This window comes from Rhinatrema bivittatum, chromosome 4 (assembly GCF_901001135.1).
Source record: "Rhinatrema bivittatum chromosome 4, aRhiBiv1.1, whole genome shotgun sequence".
In the NCBI taxonomy this organism is placed as follows: domain Eukaryota; kingdom Metazoa; phylum Chordata; class Amphibia; order Gymnophiona; family Rhinatrematidae; genus Rhinatrema; species Rhinatrema bivittatum.
Window position 1 is genome coordinate 469748645 of NC_042618.1, and position 27733 is coordinate 469776377.

The 27733-nt window shown below is 42.3% G+C and overlaps 1 protein-coding gene across 2 annotated transcripts in view; it reads right to left on the reverse strand.

Annotated features, from left to right (window-relative positions):
* Positions 1–576: 576 nt before the first annotated feature.
* Positions 577–27733, reverse strand: part of RAP1B (RAP1B, member of RAS oncogene family) — a 190346-nt gene continuing 163189 nt past the window's right edge. For both annotated transcript variants that reach the window (XM_029597232.1, XM_029597231.1), the window contains exons 5-8: positions 25795–25935; positions 15553–15696; positions 13350–13465; positions 577–1894 (exon numbers count right to left, since the gene is read on the reverse strand). In XM_029597232.1, the coding sequence (XP_029453092.1) occupies positions 13379–13465; positions 15553–15696; positions 25795–25935 (372 nt within the window). In that variant the 3' untranslated portion in view covers positions 577–1894; positions 13350–13378. The remainder of the gene's footprint in view (positions 1895–13349; positions 13466–15552; positions 15697–25794; positions 25936–27733) is intronic.

Sequence of the window (27733 nt, forward strand, 5' to 3'; positions counted from 1 at the left end):
TTGCAGAGCTGCTACTTGGTCATCTGTTCTTGCCTTTATGTCCCATTATCTTCTGGACAGCATGTTCCAAGGAGCCTAACTTTGGCTGCACAGAACTGCTTGTCCAATTCACCAGTAGTCCACTCTCCATCTGATGAGACCAGACTGTCTGAGTGCTTCTGCAGTGCAAACCTCAGTTCAGGACTCCACACACAAAATAGTTAATTCATGCTTGCTTGTCGATGGAGAAAACATGTTTGCTTACCTATAAACAGGGCTCTCCATAAACAGCATGATGAATTAGCCATTCTTAATACTCCATCCACATCTCTGGAGAGTCAACTGCCTCACTAAAGCTTAAGCAATGGAAAAAAATGAGGGGCTTATGAGGCAGGGTGTGCACAGACATCTCTGCACATGCTTAGTACAGATTTTACTGAGCTTTGAGAGCTGGGTCCATCTCAGCTCCATTGGATGTCGTCACCAAGTGTAATGGCTATTTCATCCTGCTAAGGAGAACCCTTTCTACATGTAAGCAAACTTGCCTTACTCCCCCCATATCTTGAAGTAGGAAACCACACTGTGCAGAATGCACAATTTACATTTAAAAAAGTTAAACCCATATTTATTTACTAGCACTGGGAAAACATTACACAAAACATTCAAGTGGCAGATAATTATAATGCAAGCCCTTGCATGGCAATCCAAATTTATTGAACTACTGATGCTAAGTTATACAAAATTGCACCACTTTAATTAAGGCTTTTCGTTTACATTTGGCCACCTCAAAGCAGTCATAGCATTAGGTTGGTCAATTTAAATACTGTGGCTCCCTGTTGAACATACACACAATCTTTACACCCAATCATTAATGCGTACAAAGCAACAAGGCATTGTTAAATAAATCAGCAAAAGTTAAATTACTGTAACTAAGGCCCTGTGACAAGTTACACATGATTAAAAATTACTTCTCAATGTCACATCCACAGTACTCTTCCACCATTTAACATCTCAACCAAAACATTACACATGTGAAACAACCACTGACAGGCAAAAGTACTAAACCTGTATATTTGGTATTGCAAATACACTTATATGCATGAGCAAGCAAGGGATTCACAGTGAGAATCTACAGCGGCAGAAGCCTGCAAATGATTTACAAAAAGATTGTTAAATCATTAAAAAACTCTTAAAATATACACTTCTTGTTGTAGACCCCCACTGTACACAACTATAAACATTGTTCCCTATGTAAACAAAGAAAGAGAAAAAGGAAACGAAGTGGAAAAGCCTTGACATTTGCTTCCCAACAGATGCTGAAGGCAAGGACTTGAGACATACTGAAAGGACCATTTTATTTTCAAGACTGTTCATGGCCTCCCCAGGTTTCTGTAAAAATGAAGAAAAAAAAATCCTATAGCTGTGTTAATCAAAAGCGCTCTTTTGTACACTGGATAACCATCTTTTATCTCTTAAGAAATCAAAACGCCCAAGAAAGTTACAGTAAGGTATAAATACCAAAAAGCAAGTTATCTGGAGTAGTCTATATCAGAGCTCTTTGGACTTTCTCTTTTATTATGCTAAAATAGTGGTGCTTTTAGGATTCTGCTCTCCAGGAGAAAGGATGGGGCTCACTGAAGTATACAGTTGTCATACATGTACAACATTGGTGGATGAACAAAGTCTGTTAGCAGTAATACTGGATGTAGGCTCTGGTCTTACCAGTTGCATACATTAAGAATTATTTATAAGTAAAAATCTCTTGTGATACAGGAAAAGTGATTAGAATGTGCAAAATGATGTAGCTATCATCCATTTCAAAAAAGGTACCACCACAGGAAGTCCATTTAGATCGTTGGTAGGTTCATAAAGTTAGAATGCTGGCACTGTTGAATTGGGCAACAGTTCTTCAGACCTAAAACAAAGTTTAACAAGAAGAAACAGTAAGTGACAAGGATGTGATAAAAGCAACCAGAGCAAGGCAACCTAGTGTCACACAAAAGCATGCGCCTCTTACTGCAGGATTAGATTTTCTTCTCTCCAGTCCCTCCCACTACTATACACCTCCATTCATGCATCTCTCTTCCCCAAAGCTCCTTTCCAATCTGCAAATGCCAGAAACTTGAGTAAGGCAGGCAAGGAAAGCAAGTTTGCTTTCTGTAAACAGTATGAATTAGCTATTGTGTGGGGTGATGTCATCTGATGGTGCCCACATGGATCCAGCTCTCAGAGCTCAGCAAAGTCTTTAATGTGTGCAGCTCTCCCATGCATGTATGCTGCCTTGTGAGCCCTTAGACTCTTCCAGAGCTTAACCTTTAGCTAGATATTCGATTCTCCAAAGAGGCAGACATATTAAAAATGGCTAATTCATCCTACTGTCTGTGGAGAGTGCTGTTTACAGCTAAGCAAACTTGCTTTCTCTATCGACAAGAGCATGGATTAGTCATTACACTTCATGACAACCTGGCTACACCAGGCAGAGTCGACAACTGAGCGAACAGGCTGCCTCAAACTGCTTGGCCAAAGTTAATCATCTCCTTGGGACATGCTGTCCAGATAGTAGTGGGGATGTGAAGTTATGAACAGAAGGTGAAGTATCAACTGCATATGACTTCCATAGAAGTGGAATGGATGGATGTAAAAATGTTGTAAACTTGCCTCAATTAATCTCCTGGGAAAATTAGTAGAATGTCAAATTTCTAGAAGAAATTTTTATTTTATAAATAGACAATGTTATTTTACTTTCTATTTTATTTTTTTGCCTTTTTTAAAATTTTATTAAAAAGTACTACAGGGTATCACACTCATTGGGGCTGAGTCTGGCTTCTCATTTTCTGCAAAATATTTGTTTTATCAAAATTTATGTTTATTAGGACATACAGATCCAAATATAAATGTAGCAATTTCTGATATCTGATAGCACAATCAGTGCGAGAACTCTTTTTCCTTTAAATACCTGTCCAAAAAGTGGAAGCATTTGTTCAGAAAGCAAAATATCTGTCTAATGAAAAGATAGAGATCTGAAGCATCTGCTGTTCAGTAGGTAGATTTATCTAAAGAGTTAACTTTTGAAAGATGAAAATGTCCAAATCAGACAGTACTTACTGATTTAGCGTGCATGTCTGCTTCAGGGACAGGAGATCAGAATTTCTACTTATCTTGTTGATGTCAATATTTCTTCAAATATCATTAGATTTATTTTTGTAATGGGAGACATTTACTGTCAGAGCTGCTGATCATTGTACATTATGGTAATATTCAAAATGGAGTGGCAATGGCACACTTGATGGGCTTTGGCAGAGTAATCTGTAAACCAGTCAGTACATAACAGTGCACTGTATAGTCCGCAAGCCTAGTGTTCAGTCCTCAGGACACACCTAGCCAGTCAGGTTTTCAGGATATCCACAATGAATATACCTATGAGAGATGCAAACAGAAGCAGCATATTCACATCCTGAAAACCTGCATTTGGCAACTGCTACTCCCAATTTATTTGGATCAAAAAACAGTTGAGAAGCTTGGACTGAGGTTGGGCCAAATTAAAAGGAACTATTACAAAGACCACAAATCTCTATGTTAGAAAAGTAAACAAAAGAGGGAAAAGAAACCGATCTGGTTCTCAAAGGACATGGCTGAAAAAATAAAGGCAAAAAGAACAGCATTCATGAAGTACAAAGGATCCTAAAAAGAGGAAGACAGGGAAGAATACTTTGTGAAAGTTAAGGTGATGAAGAAAAATCAGAAAAGCAAAAAGCCACGTGGAAGGAAGGATTGCCAAAGAGGTAAGGTGAGGTGACAAAGCATTTTTCAGATACATCAAAGAAAGGACAACCTGAGGCGGAATACTGAAATTCAAAGGTGACAGAGGAATGTGTGGAGAAAGAGGAGGGAAAAGCAGAAATATGAAATACTTCAAGTTTGGTGTTCACTAAAGACCATCCTGGAGATGGACCATTGCTGGTTGACAAAACCATGGATGGAAGTGGGGTAGATGCAACCCCATTTACCAAAGAGAACTAAGGGAAGAACTAGCAAAACTGAAAGTGGACAAGGCCATGGGACTGGATGAGGAACATCCCAGGATACTGAGGGAGCTCAGAAATGTGCTGGCAGGTCTGCTGAAAGACCTGTTCAATAGATCCATGAAAACAGGAGTGGGGCAGAGTGCTGGAGAAAAGCAGTGGTTGCCCTGTTTCACAAGAGTGGGAGCAGTGTCTCAGCTGGAAGCTACAGGCCGGTTAGCCTCACCTCTGTGGTGGGAAAATTCGTGGAGAATCTGCTGAAGGAAAGGACAGTTCACCATCTACAATCTGGTGGGTTGCTGGACCTGAGGCAGCATGGATTCATCAGGGGAAGGTCCTGTATGACAAAGAGCACGCGATGTAACTTACTTGGATTTCAGCAAAAGCTTTTGATATGGTCCAGCATAGGAGGTGTCAAGGTTCTCTGAAAATACAAACTGGTTGACTGACAGGAGATGGATGTAAAATAGTAAATGCAACCTATTCTGAAGAGAGAACAGTAAGTGGAGTACCACAGGGATCAGTTTTGGGACAGGTTCTGTTCAATATCTTAGCAACATTATGAAAGGGATAGAAGGTAACGTTTGCCTATTTGTGGATGATACTAAGATCAGAGTGGTCACGCTTGTAGGAGTAGAGAAAGAAAAGTAATTTAAGAAGGCTTGAAGAGTGGTTGAAGTCTTGGCAGCTGGGATTCAATGCTAAGAAGTGCAGAGTCCTGCATCTGGGGTGCAGTAATACAAAAGAGGTATTCATGATTTGGGGGAGGGGGGGTGTGAATGGCTAATGGATGGACTGGAAGAGAGACCTGGCAATCTGAAGGCAGCAAAGCAATGTGACAAGGCAATAGCTAAAACCAGAAGAATGCCGGGCTGCATAAACAGGAATAACTAGCAGGGAAAAAGGCGGCAATAATGCCCTTGTACAGGTCCTTGAGGCCTCATCTGGAGTATTGTGTTGAGTTCTGGAGCCTGTATCTCAAAGGATAAGGACAGGCAGTCCAGAGAAGAACCACCAAAGTGTAGGGTCTATATCGGAAGACTTATGAGGAGAGACTGAAGGATCTCAATATGTATACCCTAGAAGAGAGAAGGTGCGGGGGAGACAGGATACAGACCTTCAGATACCTAAAAGGTTTTTAATGACGTATGATCTTTGAACCTTTTCCACTGGAAAGAAAACTGTAGACCTAGGGGGTCATGAAATCAAACTCTGGGGCAGGGAGACTCTCAGAACCATCATTGCCCTTCTGAAAGCGGTAGTGAGGAAAAAAACAGTAAAATTCAAAAGGGCATGGGTTAACACTGTGGAGCCCTAAAAACTAGAGGCTGGAAATGAAAGAGTGCATAGGGGTAACCTGCATAGAGCTGCAGTTACTACTCTAACAGAAAGCATGGAGATTACTACTCTTAACCAATTAACCTTGCAACATCACTTTCTGCTTCAACGGTAGAGGAGAAAGGGGAACTGGATTCAGATGACAGCCAACTCTTGGCCCTGACTTATGGTCCGGGATACTGATATGCAGACATTAGGGATAAAGGACAGGACTGCTTCTATGGCCAAGTTCAAAATCAAAGCACATCCAAACAGTATTGTCTGAATCATGCAGGCTGCTCACTCTCTAAAAGTGCTGCTAGCAATTTTGTAATGGTTTTGACAGTTATTTGGTTTTGGATTGTAAATATTGCTACCCTTTACATAAGGCTTAGGGTAACCTGCATGGAGCAGCAGTTACTACCATAAGAAACTTGCTGGGCGGACTGGATGGACCATTTGGTCTTTTTCTGCTGTTACTATGTTATGTTAAGTTATCTTTAGGTATTATGCCAAGGCTCTGGAGTAAAAAGCATGTGTGTGTGTGGGGGGTGTCTTGGAAAGAAAGAAAGAAATAGTAAATTAATGTAGAATGCAGATATCACTTTCAGAAAAAAAAAGATGGAGGATGAGCTTGTAGAACTCTACACCTTACTGTGAAAAAACTGAAGGCATGGTGAATATGAAACCAAAGCCTATAGTTCATTCACTCTGTGCCAAAGTGACAGCCATAAAAAAAGCAATGTTTTCTAGGCCATAAACTTCAAGTTCACCGAATTGTGAGTTTCAAAAGGAGGTTTCTACAAGGTCTCAAGGCACATATTCACCAACCAGATGTTTTAGAATAGTAACATAGTAAATGACAGAAAATAAAGATCTATATGGTCCATCTAGTCTGGCCATAAATTTGTTAAGAAAAAGTCCTTTCATGAATTTTGATACCAAGGGGTGGAGAGAGATTGGGGCCTCACCCACTGTTGATAGTTCACAAGGTTCTAAGGCCTGAAGATAAGAGGCAGAATAGATACTGCAGCAAGTCCCTCTGGCTACAGGAGCTAATTGCTCCTACACCAAGTTGAGAACGTCTTCCATTTGAAACTGTAGAATGTTGAATGTTTCCTGGCAGAAATCAGAACATTCTCCACCTCTTTGGAAAGGAGTAAGGAGACGACTGTGTGCTCAACATTCATGCAAGGACCAGAAATAGGTTTTGATGGCAGAGCCTGCTTTGTGCCTGGGTGATGAAACTGATTTTCCTAACAGAACTGGAACAATTGACAGATATTCTAGATAAAGATACCACAACTTGCCATGGCCAAGCTGGTACTATGCTGATTATCCTAGCCTTGACCCGAAGGGCCTTCTAGACAGTCCTGACCAGAGGAATCTGTGGGTACGCAGAGTAAATAGACATGCCTATCTAGGAGAAGAGTGTCAGGAGCTGATCTGTAGCTGCTTGGATGTATGGAGCAGAACTTTGCTGTCTTCTGAGGTGAACAGATCAATCACCAGCTTTCCCTGACTGAACGAGTCGTACGTGATCTCTTGATCCAGGGACTACTTGTACAGTCATAGCACTCTGATAAGACAGTCTGCTAAATGTGTTCTGGATTCCTGGGAGGTAGGTCACTTGGAGATGGGCATTGTGAGGTCCTGCCCACAATTAGATTTGAAGGGTTTTCTCACAGAGGGCACAAGAGCCTGTACATTCCTGCTGGTTTGTATAGAACATGGACCATTTGGTTATCCATATGGATCAAAAGTCTTTGCAAAATGAGCAAAAAAGCTCTTCAAGTATAGCAGATGGCTCAGCTCCAGATGGATGATTTGTAGATTTTCCATTAGGGACTATAATCCTTGGATCCATGCTGCACCCCCATCCCTTGGAGGCAGCAGCATCAGTAGTTAGTGTCACTTGAATGAAAAGCCCCACCTTTAGAACCTCCAGATTCATCCACCACTGAAGGAATGCTCTCATCCCAGGGGTCACAGATTTGGTGGGATAAAGGCTAATAAGAGTTAATCCCATTAGTTCTGAATGCCCCACTTGTGCTGACAAGAAATCACATGGACTGCAGCAGCCATTTGTCAGGACCACCAGATTTATCCCCTGGTATTCAGTTCTGTCACAAGAGATTTTATCAGGCCCTTCAGCAATGCAGCTCATTCATCAGGGAGAAACGCTCTCTCCTGAAGAGAGTCTTGTCCAGGCTCCTATGAACTGAATTCTTTAAGCCAGCGCTTCTCAACCGGTGTGTCGCGTCTCCCGGTGTCCCACTGCCCGTTACACTTCCCTCCTCCCTTTTTCCAGCCCCCGTGGGCCAATTGGAAGCCTCCTTTCTTCCTACCCCCATTACCCAATGGGAAGCCTCCTTCATTCTGCCTGCCTCCGCGCAGGCCAATCTGAAACCTCCTCCCTTCTACCTACCAGTGGGAGTAGGAAGAAGGGAGGAAGCCTTTGATTGGCTGGTGAGGCAGGCATCGCCTAGCCCAGGGATGGGATGGGAGAAATAGTTTTGAACTCTAAGCAAGGCCGCCACAGCCTGTGGCAGCAAAGAGGAAACCCGATCCCGGTTACCACAGGAGCCCATCCCTGTGGCGGCGAAGAGGAAACCAGACCCCGAAGCAAGGCTGCCACAGCCCGTGGCAGCAGAGAGGAAACCCGACCCCGACCGAGGCCACCAGTGGAGCCCAATCCTGTGGTGGCGCAAAAAGAAGGCCCGCCGGAGTAAAGCCACGGCGGAACTGGAGCCCATTCCTGCAGTGAAGAATGAATACGTTTTTGGTGAGAGCTTCAGTGTGTGGGTGTGAATGTAAGCCTGGGTGAGAGCTGGTGTGAATGGGTGCGAGAGCATTTGTGTGATCGAGAGCTTGTATAAAAAAAAAAAAAAAAAAAAAAAAAAAAAAAAAAGAGACCATGAGTGTGATTGAGAGAGACTGGTCAGGAAGATGACTGGTGTGAGAGAGTGGTCGTGGGGTCTAATTGGAAGTGTGTGTGGGCGCTAAGGAAGAGGACTGTGAGGACAGAGCTTCAGCAGCCCTTGATGCTTCTGGTGAGTGCTATTGGCCTAGTAGGGAAATGGAAATAGGAGAATTGCTGAAGAGGGTAAGTAAAGGTGGCTTTTTAAATTTTTCTTGACTGACTGCCATTTTAATTATTGGGTATTATGCGATGTCTGCTGCTTTGAAATATTTTGATATTTGGACATGTTTTAATATGTATGAGTTTTTAATTGTTGGATATTGTGTTCAGCAGCTGTTTTGTAACATTTTTAGTATAGCTTTACAATTATTTCTGTGTGGGGCTCTATAGCAGCTTGGCTTATCCTGTTTTCCCAATAGGAAATGTATTAGTGTTTAGGGCCTGGTTTAATAGTTGTATTTCTTAGATAGGGTTGTTACTGTTTGAGTGTGTTCCATTTTACAGGTGTAACTTTGTGCGGGTCAGTTTGTGTGCATTATTGCAAATCCTGAGAGTCTGTTAAGTGCTATATTTCTCTTTCCATTTCTCTAGGTTCGCACTGCATGCAGAGTGGCTTTTTTGGTTTTCCATTCCAGTTTGTGTCTCCATATTTATAATTTGTGGGTTTTTTGTACTTGAAGGGTGTGTGACCAAGGTGAGGTATTTAACTAGTATGTAGGCATTTGTATCAATCTTATTTGTTGTGTTTTCTCAATAGGATATGCATTAGTGGTAAATTACTGTCTTGATAAGGAAGGCTATTTTGCCTGGTTGTTGCGGCAATGAAGACACATCAGGCAGGATTCATGGCAAAAAGGAAGGGCAAAAAGGGCTGAACACTCCCGTGGGTCCCTTTTTATTGTACATACATCCATAGCATACAAATGTGCCATCACATCATTGGCTCTCCTAGCCATAGCATACAGACATGTCATTAGACCATTGGCTCAGGGGGTGCGTACAGATCATTTCATTGGCTGCTGAAGCTTATACCATATATGTGTGTCTTTTGCCTGCAGCTGAATACGTGGCAGCTAGGTATCCTCTCCTTAGGCAGTGAGGGTTAATTATAAGCTAGAGATTTAAGATGTGCTAGTCTTGCTGCATTCAGTGCAAAGGTCAGAGAGAAGGGAAGTTAGAGTTAACCCCTGATATGGCCTGCTGGCAAAGCTCATAATTCCCCACATCTGGTAGTAAAAGGAGTTTGTTTTGCTTTTACTGGGATGTCATCAGAACCAGAATATCTTTTTTGTATGGTGAGTTGTACAGGGTAATGCCCTAGATCTGCTCTGCACTCACTGCTGGGGGGTCGAGGAGGTTCCTGTGGATGCAGAGTGCATGTTTACATTTAGCCCCATGATGGTCATGTTCAGGTCATGCATGTGAGAACCATTTGTCAGGTGTGTCCCTGCCAAAAAAAGGTTGAGAACTATTGCTTTAAGCAAAACAAAATTTGACTTGGAAAAGATAACAAAGAAATCCATGGTCTGGAAGAGCCATATAATCTTCTAAGGGACTCCAGAATTCCTGATGGAGATAGACCCAACCAACTAATTGTCCAGGTAGAGGACATACACACTCCCTGCTAATGAGAAGCTATACCACAAGACATTTTGTGAATACCTTTAGGGTTGCAGAGAAGCCAAAAAGGAGAGTACCTTGTATTGCTAGTGTGTCTCCCTTCACCACAAACCTGGGGAACTTCCAGAGGAAGTTCATCTTGTATTTGTCCTTCGTCAATTGTTAGAACATAAGAATTGCCATACCGGGTCAGACCAAGGGCACATCAAGCCCTGCATCCTGTTTCCAACAGTGGCCAATCCAGATCAAAAGAATTTGGTAGGATACCAAATAGTAATTTCCATTTTGCTTATGCCCAGAGACAAGCCGTGTCTTTCCTCCAGTTTATCTGGTTAATAACTGTTTATGGACCTTTCTTCCAAGAATTTGCCCAACTTTTTTTTTTTTTTTTTTTTAAAGCCAGCTACATTACCTGCCTTTATCACATCCTCAAGCAATGAATTCCAGAACTTAATTGTGCATTGTGAAAACATTCTCTCATATTTTCCTTAAATGTGCTACTTAGTAACTTCAAGGAGTGTCTCCTAGTCTATTTTTTGAAAGTGCATACTGATTTGCATTTACCCATTCCAGTCCACTCATGATTTTATAAACCTCTATCATATCCTCCCCCCCCCCCCAGCTGCTTCTCCAGGCTGAAGAGCCTTAATCTGTTTAGCCTCTCACCACAGGGGATCAATTCCAAATATTTTGGTCACCTTTCTCTGAACCTTTTCCAATTCTGCTATATCTGAGATATGGCAGCCAGAATTGCCCAGAGTATGCTAGATGCAGTCATACCATGGAGCGATACAGAAGTATTCATATTCTATGTTTTATTCTCCATTCCTTTAATTCCTAACATTGTTTGCTTTTTTGACCGCAGTCACACACTAAGCAAAGGATTTCAACATATCCACGATGACGCTAGATTATTTTTCTGGTGGGGACTCCTAGTTTGGAACTTAAGTAACTACAGTTTGGATTTTTCCCCTATGTGCATCGCTTTGCACTTGTCCACATTAAATTTAGTCTGCCATTTGGATGCCCATTCCCCCATCTTGTAATGTTCTCCTCCAATTTCTCACAATCAGCTTGCAATCATTTTGTATTGTCTGCAAATATGATCTCCTCACTCATTTCCTTCTCCAGATCATTTATAAATATATTAAAAAGCACCAGTTCCCGTATAGATCCCTGGAGGGCACTCCACTATTCTTCTTCCATTAAGAAAACAGAACATTTAGTCGTACAGTTTCCTGTCAACCAATTTGCGATCCACCATAGTACATTGCCTCCTACCCAATGACTAAATTTTATTGAGAGTTAGAGGGACTTTGTCAACTGTCTTCTGAAAATCCAAATCACAATATCTACTAGTTCACTGTTACCTGCCTGTTTATTAAATCCTTCAAAAAAAAAATAATGTAGCAGATTGGTAAGGCTAGAATTCCTTTGCGTAAATGCATGTTTGTTGTGTCCCATTAAACCAAGACTATCTATATGTTCTATAATTTTGTTCTTTAGAATTTCTACGACTTTTCCTGACACTTATGTCAGACTCACTGGTTTATAGTTTCCTGGATTACCCCGGAGCCCTTTTTAAATACTGTTTCCAGTAGAGGTATCTTCCTCACATCCTCCTCAAACCAATAAGCAAAAAATAAATTTTAGTTTTTCTGCTATGGATTTGCCTTAAGTCCCCTTTTACCCTTGATCATCTAATGGTCATGTGTTTTGCCCGAAGGCTGCATCAGGAGGGACCTCAAAAGACAAAATATCAATGAGGACAGAGTAAAATAAGATTAAAAAAAAAAAATCAGGTTTACATATTCTAAAGATCATTCCCTAAAATTCTTGGAGCTCAGAGAACCTGTACAGTATACAAACACTTTATAACAAACTTTAAAAAATCACACCAAAATGTACTAACAATCAGGGCACAGGAAGGAAGCACAAATTAGAGAATGGAATTACGTGTTTAAGATCCAATCATGACGAAAGTAAAAGATTAAATGAATTAATGGGTTCCTACGTATGAAGTCACATGACTTTAGAAAGCCTTGCCTTCTCCCAGTTAATTGGCAGAACAGAGCTTAAGAGGCCTTCCTATTTCAAGGAATGATGTGCCAGGATTAATGCACTCATACCGAGCAACTTCTCCGTGCAGTTATGGGAAACAACAAAATCATGAAATATGTACATTTCTATCACCACTGATATGGTTTAGGCATGGTACTATAAAAAAGACTAGTACTCAAACATTTAGATTAAACTCCCAGGTTTGACAAACACTAATCTGATAATGTACAAGTTACAACTGGGTTCTCATTTACATATCCTGAAAGTAAACCATCATTTTAAGGAAGTGCTGTCAGTAGGTTGAAAATAATTTAAGTGAATTTACCCTTTAGAAGGATTATTACTTTTTTTTTAAATGTTGGAATATGGAATAGTTAAACGTATGGTGATGGCTCAGTATGCCTTTTACAGCGCCAAGTAAATCTAAAATCCAAACCCAGTGTGCTATACTCAAGGCAGAACACCTTCTTAAATCATGACAAGCCCAGATACAAAGGGCTGGATCTTTGTGCTCAGGAAAGCATAGCTCTTTCCATATTGTTTAGCAAGAGCTACAAGTCTAAGTGTGTGCAGCTCGAGAAGAGACGTGCCAGTCAGCGAGTGGAGAGAACTCCACATTGCAACTCTCCTCCATGGGAACTACTCGTAAGTGGGCCACCAATGCTGCCCATTGCTCAAACAGAGTGAGCCTTGGCATGACCCCCCCCCCAAGATGTAGCCCCACCTGGGCACAATAGGAGCTGCAGTCTGCTAGGCAATGAGAAAGTGTTTAGCAACAGCGATACTCAACTTATTCCCTTAGTGTAGGGCGGATGAGCCACCAAGGCCTGGAGCTTGCTGATCCTGTGTGCTGAAGTGACCACCACCAAAAATATGACCTTCCAGGGCAGGTACTTCAGGTCACAGGAGCGCAGCGGCTCAATGTGAACTTTCGTCAGCTGAGCTAACTATCAAGAGAAATAAAAAGCTGGGTGGACTGTCTGTCAGCTCCAGATAGAAGGCTAAGGCTCTTTTGCAGTCCAAACTATGCAGGGCCTGTTCACCGAGGCCACATATTGCCTTCCTCCATGGCCAGCTGCACGCGCCTCTCCAATTTCTCCTCTAACATCGCCAATGCCAGAACAGTCTGTGTGACATCAGATGGAGCCAGCTAGCTGTGGTAAAGTGTTTGTTTCCAGAAAAATGCAGTTAATTTGATTCTTAGCAAAAAGCTACATATTAATAAATGTCTCAGTACAGTACTAATAGCATGAGTTCTCCTTCCCTTTTGAGCTGTTTCCAGGTCCTACATCCAAGCCTTCGTATAATGTGTACACTATCTTTAGTAAGTTCCACTTCAAGTTAATAAGCTGAAAAACAGTTTTTATTTGCCTATACATGCAGCTAAGATTAGAAAAAAAACATTTCACACACACATGATAGCATACCTGGCTCAGAGATACAGTACATCTGTGTATTAAAGCAGATGACATGTTGACTTTTTACGTGCCTTGCCAGGTACCGGAGTTTTTCTGTTAATTTGTCGCACGAGGTCATAAAAGATCTATGAAAACAGATATTTGTTTATTTAACGTACACATTTTACATATTTTTCAAGCCACTCTAGTTGGAAGCAGATTGCTGTGGACAGTATTTAGCGAATTAGATTTTCTAGATGCGTAGGAGTTCCATCCTGTTAACCATTCAGACTTCAGTGCTATGCGAGGAGACATTACAGCTGTGGCTTCTACGCAGATTTCTCCAACATTTTCCACCTCTATAATCCTTCAGTACTCTCCAGTCTCAACAGTACTTTATTGGAGGACCGTTTCCCTGCATGGCTAAACAAGCAACTTGTATGCAGCTTTTCTCTTACTAAGATAGCGTTTTTCAAATCTGAAAAGCTACATGCAACATGTTTATGTTAAATACACACAAAATGTAGCACTCGTTAAATATGATTAGGGACCTTTGCTTTCAGTTTTTATTTTGCTTGGTAATTTCAATGTTATAACAAAAGAAGTCAGTGGAAAAACGACTAATATAACAAGAGAACTATTAGTGGAAGAGTCATTTTTCTACAGATTTTTTTGCTTTAACATTGAAATTCCCAGGTAAAATAAATACTGAAAAGGAAGGTCCCTAAATATGATTCAGTTACTATTAAATGAAAATAAATTTCAGCCTAACAAAACCAATACAATAAAAATAGTTACTCCATTAAAAAAAACACAAACAAAAAAAAAACAACATTTGCTGCACAATTTCTATTCCCAAGACAAATTTTTGTGTTATACTGAATAGTACAAAGCCACACAGGCTAAAGCCCATTATAAGATGTGCTCCTTGTACATGTGTGTCTCCTGCAGTATGTCAATGTCTGTATACAAACAACTATATTTAGCTAGGTTTGGCTCTGCGTTGCTTGGACAGAAACTGACATACAAGTCAGCTGTTAAGGCTTTTTGTACATTCTTTTAAATTATTTTGAACCTTTTTTGATGCATTCATTAAATAATGCTTTTTTTAAAATTCCATTCTTTTTACTTACAGCTGCTATACAATTCTGTAGAAGTATGTCCACTTTGACTTGAGACAACAGAGAAAGAGCTAGAACATATCTGGAGGTTCTTTGTACATCTTCTTTGTATAGCTAACTTCACTATTTCAGACCTACCTGGTGATCCCATCCCCAAAAACTATTTACCTCCCAAACTCCAGAAACGGAAGATGCTTCACAGGCTCTGCCCCTACCTTTTGGAACTCCCTACCTCCCTCACATCACTTTTGCCCCAGATCTCCTAAGTTTCAGAGAACTGGTAAAAACCTGGCAATTTGAGGAAGTACTTTGTGCTAGCCAATATCTTGGCACCCCACTAATGCTTTCATAGAGAGAATTGGCACTCACTGATTGAGACCTGCTGAAATCCCCCCACAGTCCCTACAAAAAAAAAAAAAAAAAATTGAGTCCTGTATATAACCCACTACTCCCATTGACCCCAACCTGCTCTAGCCCTTCACCTTTTCTAACGAGACGCACTGAACACCCATTACTTTTTTTTGTTTCTTACCTTGACAACTCATTTTATTTCTCAACTAATTGTAACTCGCTTTGATCTCTTTGGTGAAAAAGCAGTTCAAACGATGAGGTGTTATAATAGCAATGCACTAGGACAACTCACAGATATAGTCTTACAGTCTTTTACAAAGGATCAAATGAAAGCAGATTCCCCCTTTAAAAAAAAAAAGCCCTAGCAATATATGCAGTCCACAGTTGCTAGGTTGATCTGACTGGATTCAGATACTAACTGAATGGGAAGGACACGTCAGCATCACTTCTGTTGTTGGGTACCTTGTGTATGCATCCAGCGGCTACGGTGCACTATTTTAAACAGTTTGCAAGCAGCGCACTTGTACTGCTTTCTTTATTAAAACTAACTTCCTGCCAGGCACACAGCTTGGTACTAGAGCTGCCGGTTTACAGGAAATAAGGAGATGGCTTTCGGCCGGCTACTTTGTGCACGCTATATCGAGGACATCTATCCTGGCTTATAAAACTTGAGTTTACTCTAGTAGCATCTCCGAGGTAGAAGATAAAATGATCACAATTTCTGCTGTAAAAAGCATGTTCTTGAGGGCCATTAGCCTTACCTCGTTAACATTAATCTTTGATTTAGCAGAAGACTCTAAGAATGCACAATTGTTCCACTGTCTTGCTAAGTTGTGTCCTTGTTCTTTTCCCACCACTCTCTCATCTTCCAAGTCACATTTGTTGCCAACCAAGATCATTGGTACCTAAACACAGATCAATACAAAAATTAGGCAACAATACAAAATAGAAAGTGCAACTATTCTGGAAAAATATACTGAATTTCAGGGTTAGCAAATTGTATCAATTCGCCTCTTAATTCTGAGTGAGCTACAAGTTCTAAACATAAGACTTTCAAGTAACTGACCTCTCAGATTATCAGTCTGCACAGAAAAAACCACAATATAAGTCCCTGGTAAATCAGTTTTGTAGCTTCTTCATTCCAAATTCTCTCCAATACAAGAAAGTTAATGGTTTAATGAACTAAAACCCTGTGCATGCTGCCTACGACTTAGAGACCCATATCTGCTGGAAAATCTCCAGACTATAATTCTATACTGTGACAAAATTCCTGAAAATTGGGCGAGAATAGCAAAGTTCTGATACATAAAGGTTATTTCTATAATATACTTATTTAAAATGTTGACAGTTCAGAATACTGGTATGTGTATTGTGAAATTACATAGACCTACACCAGTGGGCCAACTCTCTCGTCCAAATGTCCTTCTGCTAACACAGAGCTGCTAAATTAGCAAAATTACTAGCCCAGAATTTAATAGGAACATAAAATGCGCCATACTGGGTCCGACCAAGGGTCCCATCAAGCCCAGCATCCTGTTTCCAACAGTGGCCAATCCAAGTCACAAGTACCTGGCAAGTACCCAAACATTAGATAGATCACAAGCTACTATTGCTTATTAATTACCATCATAGCAGTTTATGGATTTATCCTCTAGGAACTTATCCAAACCTTTTTTTAAACCCAGTTGCGCTAACTGCTGTAACCACATCCTCTGGCACTGAATTCCAGAGCTTAACTATGCGCCGAGCGAAACAATTCTTCCATTTGTTTTAAATCAATGGTCCCCAACCCTGTCCTGGGGGCCCACCAGCCAGCAGGGTTTTCAGGATATCCACAGTGAATATGCATGAGAGAAAATGTGCAAGTTATGGAGGCAGTGTATGCAAATTTTCTCTCATGCGTATTCATTGTGGATATCCTGAAAACCTGACTGGCTGGTGGGCCCCCAGGACAGGGTTGGGGACCACTGTTTTAAATGAGCTACTTGCTAACTTCATGGAGTGCCCCCTGGTCCTATTATCTGAGTAAACAGATTTACATTAACTTATTCAAGTCCTTTAATGATTTTTGTAAACTATCATATCTCCCCTTAGTAGTCCTCTCCAAACTAACAGCCCTAACTTATTTAACCTTTCCTCATAGGGCAGCCGTTCCATGCCCCTTATTTTGGTCACCCTTGTCTGCACTCTCTCCAGTGCAACTATATCCTTTTTGAGATGCAGTGACCAGAACTGGACAGAGTTTCATGGTGAGACTGCACCTTGGGTACTGTGTACAATTCTGGTCGCTGCATCTCAAAAGATAGCTGCGATGGAGAAAGTACAAAGAAGAGTGTCCAAAATAAGGGGGATGGAACAGCTCCCCTATGAGGAAAGACTAAAGAGGTTAGGACTTTTCAGCTTGTAGAAGAAACTGCTGAGGGGGATATGATAAAGGTCTTTAAAATCATGAGGTCTAGAATGGGTAAATGTGAATCAGTTATTTACTCTTTTGGATAATAGAAAGACTAGGGAGCACTCCATGAAGTTAGCAAGTAGCACATTTAAAATAGGAGAAAATTCTCTCACTTAAACACAATTAAACTCTGGAATTTGTTGCCAGAGGATGTGGTTAGTGCAGTTAGTATAGCTGGGTTTAAAAAAAGTTTCGATAAGTTCATGGAGGAGAAGTCCATTGCCTGCTATTAATCAAGTAGACTTAGGGAATAGACACTATTACTGGCATTAGTAGCATGGGATCTACTTTGTATTTGGGTACTTGCCAGGTACTTGCAAGCTTGGATTAGTCACTGTTGGAAACAGGATGCTTGGTCTGACCCAGTATGGCAATTTCTTATGTTCATAACATGTGCAGAGCAGTAATTACCCTAAGAATAAAATTAAAAAAAATAGCTTGTTTGGCAACTAGGTTGACCACTTGTGTCTTTTTCTGCTGACAACTACTATGTTACTATAATTTTTCCTCTAGCTAAATGTACACTGCATCCCAGTTAGTGCACTGTCACTGATGTACCTATTCTATTTTCTAATCTCTGAATAAAGCACTAACAGGCCAATACAGTACAGTGCGCTCTGCTGGAGCGCACTGTTAACCCGCCATTGGACGCACGTTTGATGCGCTAGTGTTACCAGTTATTCAGTAAGGGGTCGAAAACGCGTGTCCAACCCCCCCAAACCTAATAGCGCCCGCAACATGCAAATGCATGTTGATGGCCCTATTAGGTATTCCCGCGTGATTCAGTAAGTAAAATGTGCAGCCAAGCCGCACATTTTACTTTCAGAAATTAGCGCCTACCCAAAGGTAGGTACTAATTTCTGCCGGCACCAGGGGTACACAGAAAACTGCTTTTCTGTGTACCCTCCGACTTAATATCATGGCGATAGTAAGTCGGAGGTCCCGAAGGTTAAAAAAAGTAAAAAAAAAAAAAATTTGAAGTATGCCCGCAGCTCACGGGTTGAAAACTGGACGCTCAATTTTGCCGGCGTCCGGTTTCCGAACCGATGCCGGCAAAATTGAGGGTCTGCTGTCAAACCCGCTGACAGCCGCCGCTCCTGTCCCTAAAGAGGCGCTGGGGACACACTAGTGTCCCTAGCGCCTCTTTTTACCTGTTTCTACTGCCAGACATAATTTGCATACTGAATCGCATGTACAGGAAGAGTGGCCTGTTCGCCCGCTCTCCCGCAGTCTTTACTGTATCGGCCCGATAGATGTGTACATTGTATATCCTTGATATCTAAAATTATATTTACAGATCATATATTTATATATTACAATTTTGACTTTCGTAAAATGTTTCACACAATGCTCATTTGTAGCTATAAGAGGGTCAAGTCAGCAAGCTAAGAGTCACCACAAAGGATGTGTTTAGCACTGCACACCGAATTCATAATCTATACAAGTGGTAAGAAAAGGATGTTGCTGGTTGACTGCCACACCTTCCAGCACTGTGTTTACTTTGAACACTAACTGCATTTTACCGGTTTTGTATCTGCAGCTAGGTCAACACCCTCTTCCCCAATGCATCCAATTTCACTTCCTTTTCCATGACAATGCATCACAACTGTCCAGATACTAGTGCAGTAAAGTGAACATTTTTGTTCCATTTGAATAGTATTTTTATTTTGTTGCTATTTCTGAGATTGATATGAATCTTGTGGACAAAGAAGGAATCAAATATATTGAATCCAGGAAAAAAATTTAAGTGGTTTAATTTGTGTGTGTGTGTGTGGGGGGGGGGGGGGGGGGGAAAGAGTCCATTGGTGATACAAACTTTCCATCCAAGACTGCCGAGTAGCATTTACTTTAGATGTACTGCCTTTATTTTGTCAAATTCAAAATCGCACAGTCTGACACAAATGTTTGCTATGTAATGCAGTATTCTAAGTACTGCTCTGAAACATTCTTATACCCCTAAAACTAAAGCTTCCAGCCTGTAGTTTAATATCTATAGAATTATGACCGACTGTTTGGGGGCCAATATTATTAGCTCTTCATTTCTCTCAGCTGAAGCTTCTGTTGTAAACATTTTGCAGAGATTCTATATTTTACTTATTTTAAAACAGTTATATTCCACTGATCCTAATTACTTACATTCAGCAGATAATTACTGTCAACATGTAAGACAAATTTCCAGACATACATAAAAGTAGATCTCATCTCTCCAAAAAGTAATAAGAGGCAATACATTTTAATTTTAAACAAAATATCGCCATGTACTCAAGTATTTCAAAAGTGCATATAACAAAAAGCAACTAAAGTCCATTCAAAATGTTAAGCCATCTTTAATAAAATTTATGTTTCACTGCAACTCCCCTGAACCTCTGGAAGAAGCCACATTAGCAAGAGAATCAAGTGAATCAATGCCAAAAACAGTGCCTTGCACACTGCATAAACAGACATTCCATGTCAACATTCTGCAACACTTGTTCCTCCCAGGTATTCAGCGGTATTACTATAAGAGAAAGCAGAGTTGGCAACCTGGCACGGAAAACTTGTCAAAATTTTTAGAACTTTGACTGGCACACTGAGCATGCCCAGCATGACCCTAGTCACACATCCACACGGGGTCCCTCTTCAGTCTCGTAACAATTCACAAGCAAAAAAAATAAAATTAAACACAGGAGAACCCAACTCCATGGTGGTGGCAAGCAGGTTTCCTGAGGACTAACATCCTGCTGTCCTAGGAGAACACCTGTTACAGGTAAGCAACTCTTTCTCCTAGGACAGGCAGGATGGTAGTCCTCACAGATGGGTGAATATCAAGCTACAGGCTGCTCCCGGCAACAACCATGATGAACAGGCACTGAACCAGGTGCCAACGGGCACAAACATAACTGCAGTGCTGTTGGTAACATTCGGAGACAGCCTGAACCTAACAATGGATCCTAGGTATGGAGAGTTGGGTTTAAGCCTGGAAGATGTTGGGAAGGACAGATTGGCCGAAGCTGTCATGTCAACCATCCTTGTCCAAGCAGTAGTGGGCAGCAAACGTGTGTAGGAAACTCCATGCTGCAGCGTTGCAGATTTTAGCAATGGGAACCACTCGCAAGTGGGCAACCGATGCCACCATGGCTCACAGAGTGAGCTTTTACATGGCCTCCAAGCTGAAGGCCCACCTACACATAGGAGATGCAATCCACCAGCCAGTTGGACAGTGTTTGCTTGCCCACCACAACGCCCAGCCTGTTCCTGTCAAAGGATGTAAAGAGATGCAAGGATTGCCTATGGCCTGCTGTGCGTTAGATAGAAAGCTAAAGTCCTCTTGCAGTCCAAATTGTGCAGAGCCTGTTCACCCTGGTGAGAATGAGGTCTTGGGGGAAAAAAAGGTGGGCAGAATGATGGACTGATTAAGATGAAAATCAGTCACCACCTTAGGCAGGAACTTAGGGTGTGTACGTAAGACCACCCTATCATGAAAGAATTTTGTGTGAGGCAGATATGTAACCAATGCCTGAAGCTCACTAACCCTGCGTGCCGAAGCGACCGCTACCAGGAAAAGAACCTTCCAGGTCAGGAACCCAAGATCACAGGAGTGCAAAGGCTCACGCATGAGCCACGCCAATTCTACATTGAGGGCCCAAGACAACAGCAGGCCGAAGGGGAGGCTTCAACTGAAGCAAGCCCCGCAGAAACCACCCCACAATGGCTTGCACAGAGATGAGAATAGCACCTACACCCTGATGGTAAGCGTTGATGGCACTCAGGTATACTCTGACCAAGTTGGTTTTTAACCCAGCCTCTGAGAGGTGCCACAGATAGTCAAGCAACTTCGGAGTGGGGAAGGCAAAGGGATCCAAGCCATGACCCTCGCACCAGATGGAGAGCCTCCTCCACTTCAGTCGACAAGACTTCCTGGTAGCTAGCAACACCTGAGACACGTCGTCAGAGAGGTCCAGGGGCTGCAGGACTAGGTATTCAACATCTAGGCCATCAAGGCTAATGCTTGGATGTTTGATGGTGCAGTCTGCCCCCGATCCTGTGTGATTGGGTTGGGAGGGGTCCCCAAATGGATGGGTTCTCTGACTGACAGGTCCCAAAGAAGCTGGAACCAGACCTGTCTGGGCCAATAAGGGGCCACAAGAATAATGGCTCCCTGGTCCTGCTGGATCTTCAGAGTCTTCATGACCAACAGAAGAGTAGGATACGCATACAGGAGACCTGTGCCCCAATGTCTGGAAAAGGCGTCCGAGGCTAGAAGTCCATCTGTCCTGAACAGGGAGCAGAATTTGCTCAACTTGTAGGGGGAGGCGAAGATCCACGTCTGGAGTTCCCCATAGCAGAAGATCCAGCAACCACTTGTGTGGCCAGAACGCTCAACTCACAGTCCGTCACCACATTCTCTGTTCCAGCTAGGTACATCGCTCTCAGGAGCATGCCCTGCAACAGAGCCCAGGACTAAATCTGTACCACCTCTCGACAAGAGGAGGAACAACCCAGTGCCTTCCTGTTTGCTGATGTACCACATTGCTACGTGATTGTCCTACAAGGTAGTCCTGATCCAGACAGACAAAGTCTCAAAGTGCCCAAAGGGTGTAGCGAATTGCTCGAAGCTCCAGAAGTTAATTGACAGATTTCTGAGCCATCCACAAACTTTGCATATGTAGATAGTCCACATGTGTGTCCCCCATCCCACCCCAGGGGGAGGCATTGGTGGTAAGCACCACCTGAGACAGGGAAACTTAAAAAGGGACCCCCTGCTCCAGATTGGATAGATCCTCCCACAAGGACAGGGAGACCTGGAGAGGAGGAGTGACGTGGACACATGCCCCATGGTCCTGGGATGCCTGCTGCCACTGTGATTGCAAAGTCCTTTGTGTCCTGCGCATGCACAGGCAGGCCAAAGGGGTGACATGGACAGATGCAGCCATGTGACCCAAAAGGCAAAGCAGCAGACGAGCAGAAACCTGTTTATGGCTGCAGACCAAGCTCACCAGCAGGGCAGAAACATGTCCAGTCTGGCCCCGATGAAGCCCAGGTGTGGTGACAGGCTGAAGTGGGACTTGGGGTAATTAATGAAAACCAGAGATTGCAGCAACTGGGTAGCCAGACATAAGGAGCAAAGTACCCCCTGCTGAGTGGTGCTTTTGACCAGCCAGTCATATGCACCCCCTGGAGTAATACCCACACCACTGCCAGACACATGAAGATCCAGGGGGCTGACGCAAGGCCGAATGGCAGCAATACTGGAAGTGATCCTTTCCTACCACAAAGCAAAGATACTTCCTGTGACCCAGAAGATCACAATGTGGGTGTAGGCATCTTTCAAGTCGAGGGAGCAGAAAGTCTCATCCTCTTAGGCGTGGGATCAGGGTGCCCAAAGAGACCATCTTTAACCTCTCTAAGGAATTTGTTCAAGACTCTCAGGTTGAGAATAGGGCATAGGCTCCCAATTCTCTTTGCTATCAGGCAATACCGAAAATAGAACTCTGCCCTGGTGGTGGAGGGGGGAACGGGTTCTACCCGACAAAAGTATTTCCTGAGGAGCAGACAGCCCACAATGGACATGGGGGAGAGTCCACAGGGACGTCCCTTTAGTTCAGCCGGTACCCTCGGCAAACAATGGTGAGGAACCAACTGGTCCAACGTAATGTGGGGCCAGCGGTACGCAAAATGACGCAGTCTGCCTCTGACCAGAGGGCAAGATGCAGAGGGTAAGGCAATCTGACTCATGCTCCCTCGCTCTTCAGTCAAAACTGAGGGGCAGGGCTCTGCTGGGGGGCTGGCTGAGGCTTGGGGGTCTGCTACTGACTGGAACAACCCCTGGAACCAGTGCAGGGTATGTGGGCCTACAAGGCAGGATATTAGTTCTGGCGAAAGGACTTCGAGCCTTGCTGCAAGGATTTTTTTTGACAGAAGATGGCAGGTCAGAAGTACTAGCCGACAGGTATTGAAAGGTCTCAAGGTAGTTCAACTGGGCCACCACGTCTCTGATCTTATCTCCGAAGAGATTCTCACCCTTACAGGGTAGATCTGCCAAGCTTTTCTTTGACCTCCAGCCGAAGGTCCGAGGCACGGAGCCAGGTCATCCTACAGGCGCCAATGCCCACTGCAGCCACTCTTCCTGCAGTTTTGAAAACATCGTAAGTGGACCTCACCTCGTGTTTTCCTGCCTCAGACCCTGCTGTACTACTGCTGACAATGCATCCAGCTGCTGTTGGGGCAGGTGCTCCAACAGGTTCCTGTTATACTGGGTCATATATAGTTGGTAGGAGGTGATATGGGTGATGAGCATAGTGCCCTAATATACCTTCCTACCCAGGGCATCCAACACCCTGTGATCTCACCCTGGAGGGGAGAGGCTTGGGTGTGGGAGCACATGGTTTTTTTTAGGTGGGACCCCACCATAAATGATTGGTGTGGGAGATGGCGCCTCTCAAAACTCAATACCTGTTGGACTAGGTAGATGGCATCTGCCTTTCGATTAACTGGGATCCTTATCCTTATCCTTATCCTTATCCTTATCCTTATCCTAAGGATCCCAGATCCTAAGGATAAGCTCCTTAAAAATATCATGGACTGGGACAGCCACTACTTCCTTTGGAGCATCCACAAACTGGAGGACCTCCAGCATTTTATGGTGGGCGTCCTCTGTGAGGAGCTGAAACAGGATGGCTTCAGCCATGGCCTGGACAAAGCCCACAAAGGAAAGATCCTCCAGGGGAGATCTATGCCTATCTGGTGGAGAAGGTTCCGAAAGAAGAGAGAGTCCTCCAAAGAGGACTCAGAGGTATCAACCTTCCAGAGGTAAAGGGGGGGGGGGGGGGGTAACACTTTGAAGAAGCACTACATCTATCTTGAATTTGGCAATATACTTTGACTGTCAATACCTTGTTTTCACTTCCCTTTATAAGTTTTGCATCCCTATACATGGATATATATCCCAAATTGTTAGTTCTAAGTTAGTGATTCGATAGTTCTAAGTTATTTAAATTCCAGTTTCTTGTTTACTGTGAAGCCTGTTTGCTACATTTTGTTCTATGTAAACAGATGTGATGTTCCCAACGAATGTCTACCTATAAAAATGCTTAAATAACTGCAGAACAGAGCTCCACCACTGTGAGGAAACTACTTCACAGAAAGACTGAAGAGGGACCCATGCAAGAACGCAGGGATAGTAGCATGCTGGGCATGCTCAGTGTGCCAGTCAACGTTCAAGAAACTTTTGTCAAAGTTTTCAGTGCTGGGCTCCATCGGATGTCACCCATCTGTGAGGACTACCATCCTGCTTGTCCTAGGAGTACAGCTAAAATGCTTACTAATTTTTATTGCAGTAGGATATTAGTTATAACTGTGTACACTTGTCTGAAATATTGTACACTTCACAGGCAGCTCTTAAAACAAATGCATTTGCTCTCTACAAAATAAATTGGCCAATATAGGAAACGTGAAAGCCAAGGTATCAAATCACCACTTTGGCAATTTAATTTAAAATTCCCTTCTGCATACATTACAATCAATAGCTCTTGTATATACTTGGCTCATGATCTCATCTTTTTAAACACCCCAATGCATGATATTCACTGTATACACAATCTGTGATTGTCTGTAGCAAAGCAAGTAATTTGCTTAGGTGAAACACATGTGGACATTCATGTGTGCTGAGGAGCTGAACAAAGGAACCACAACTGAATTGACTCTTTGCCACACAGGCAGAAAGCATTTTTTGGAAAATAAAACCAGAACGCTTAGTTTAAAAAATGAAGCCCTTGATGTACATTTACCATGCTATTAAAAACTAAATTGTGAAAGATTTCTGCTTTACAGCAGCTTCTAAGCTGTTAGCTATAACCATAAAAATGTGAAGCTTCTCTAGGAATTCTATCATGCTATTTGGCAAACTATTAAGTCAGGATTATTTTTTGTTTTGGAAAGTTTTTGACATTAGAGTTCCTCTAAGTTATTAATGGGACCTGGTGATTTCAAACCATAGGAAAATGTTAAAAATGTTCCTATTCAGTAATGGTTCTCATGCCTTGTGCCTTTGTGCAGACAATGTGCACAATGCTATGCAATATAAAATCACAAGGTTCAACGGGCCCTCCCTAAACAGCTTACAAAAAGTGTAAAGATGGAAGTTTAACCAGACAGTGCATGAGTTAAAAAAAAAATCAATTATAGGTTTCAGTTTTATATTTCAACCACTAAAGTAGATTACCAGCCCAAAATACCCTGAGTAAATAAGACCCAGAATCAGACCATGAACCCTATAGTTACAGTTCTTAATATGGCATCCACCTCCAACATGAAGTTTGTATGCAAGATTGAAACCAAGACATGCTTAAAGCAGCAGCATAGTCTACATGACTAGACTTCAGTCCCTGAACAGTTTTTGTTGTGTGAGTGAGCCTATTTACAGTACAATGGACATAAAAATTGATTTGCCTTTCATTTTAATGCTTGGAATAAATTCAGTTATTCTGTTTGATCAAAGGAAGCAAAGCTTGAAAGAGCATCATTAACAGGCAGCTTTTCTATTGCAGCATTACTTTAGAAGACAGCTCACATCATCAGTGTCTTTGACTCGAAGGATCTGTTCTCGTAGGTCCTGGAGGTCGTTAAATGTTGACTGTGCTGTAATAGAATATACTAATGCAAAGCCTTGTCCATTTTTCATGTAGAGATCTCTCATTGCTGTAAACTGTTCCTGTAATCAAAAGTGAACAAAAATATGCCCTTGAATTATATTTCAAACAGGTTTTGTTTGGCTCATTTGGCTTCGCACCTGGAAGTCATTCTAATATCAACAAGAATCCTCTATACCTATCCATATGTAATCATTACAAACAGGTTTGGACTGGTCAAAGCAATGGGCTGTGAACCAAGGAAGCCAGGGTTCAAAGCCTGCCCCACCTTGTGACCTTGGGAAGGTCACTTCACCCCGTATTTCCTCAGGTACAAACTTAGGCCTCATTTACTAAGCATTCTTCCCATAGATACAGAATGGGAGACCAGTCATGAAAGGCAGAATATAAATAAAAATAAGTTACTAAGGACACAGGACAGTCAGCTCAGTAATAGGGTAAACCCAGGATCTACATTAACAATTAGGTGTCTCAGACACTCACTGAATGGAATGACTTCTGTTTTTAGGACAAAGATAAGCCAGTATTTATCCAATTATGTCTTGAAAAACTCCCTGCAGTTGTGGCATAGATATTTTAACCCATCTGGAGCTGGATTATGGTGCATGTCTTACTGACCAGCAATGAGTGAATGAACAGAACCTGGAAGTAGCAAACTCTTGCTATGTAACTGCAAATCCTCTTTCCCTCTATGAGATGAGGACCCACAGATTAAATAGTTCACACTTAGGGGCCAATGCAATATTTATGCGCAGAAAGCAGATGCTGAGCAGTCAGCAACCGCTTTAATGCGCCCCTCCTGGGGGCACCATGCAATATTTAAACTAGGGGTCGTGTTATCAACGGGAGCCCAAGAGCATCAGCCGTACGCCGATTAGGAAAACTGACGCCGCACAGCCAGGGGTTCAGGAAACGGATCCTTGTCAATTGAGCATCCATTTCCTGCACCCGACTGCCAGCGCTTTTTTTTGGTTGATTTACTTTAGTTTTTCCTCCTACTTAATATCGCAATGATATTAAGTAGGAGGCAGTACAGAAAAGCAGTTTTTTCTGCTTTTCTGTACTAGTTTTAGGAGCACTCAACTATTGATGCCTGCTCCAGGAAGACGTTATTTTCTAATTGGTAAAATGTGCATTCTAGACTCACATTTTTTTATTTTTTTTTTCCGCATTGGGAGTGAGCAGCTAATAGCCTCAGTCACATGCATGTGCATGTGATGAGTGCTATAGATTCACTCAGAGTTGGACATGCGTTGTAGAGGCGCTAATCCCGTTACTGCATAAGGGGATTAGTTAGTGCCTGTACAACCCCCATCCAACTGCAGGTTATACAGTGCGCTTGGCTGAGCACACTGTATTGCATCGGCCCCTTAGTTCACTAAGCATGCATCTCCTACATAGAGTATGTGCATGTAGGAAAAGGATGAACCAATTTCTCCGGTGATTCTGCCTAAACCTCCACAGAGAATGATGGCAGGCCAAAAAGGTCTGAACAGGGACCACAATTTAACTCAGACATAGGAATGACATACATAAACTGTCATATGTCTTCTGTATAATAAACATTCATTTAAAATATATACTGCCCGACTATTCTAGGTGGATTACAACAGTTAATCATAAAATTATAAACAAAGTAGACAATAACTGCATCGCAGTAGGCCATCCTCTCTTGCATGGAAAGCCAGCCAGCCTTACTGGAACTAACAATGAGATAGCTATAAATAAGAACCATAAAACATAAGCTAACTGGTAGTAAAAGCCCATCTAAGGATGGGGAAATACTGTGAAGTGTAGAAAGTAATGGAGATGTTTGGTAGTAGAGGGCACATGCTGAGCTTGCGTACACTATTACTCCTG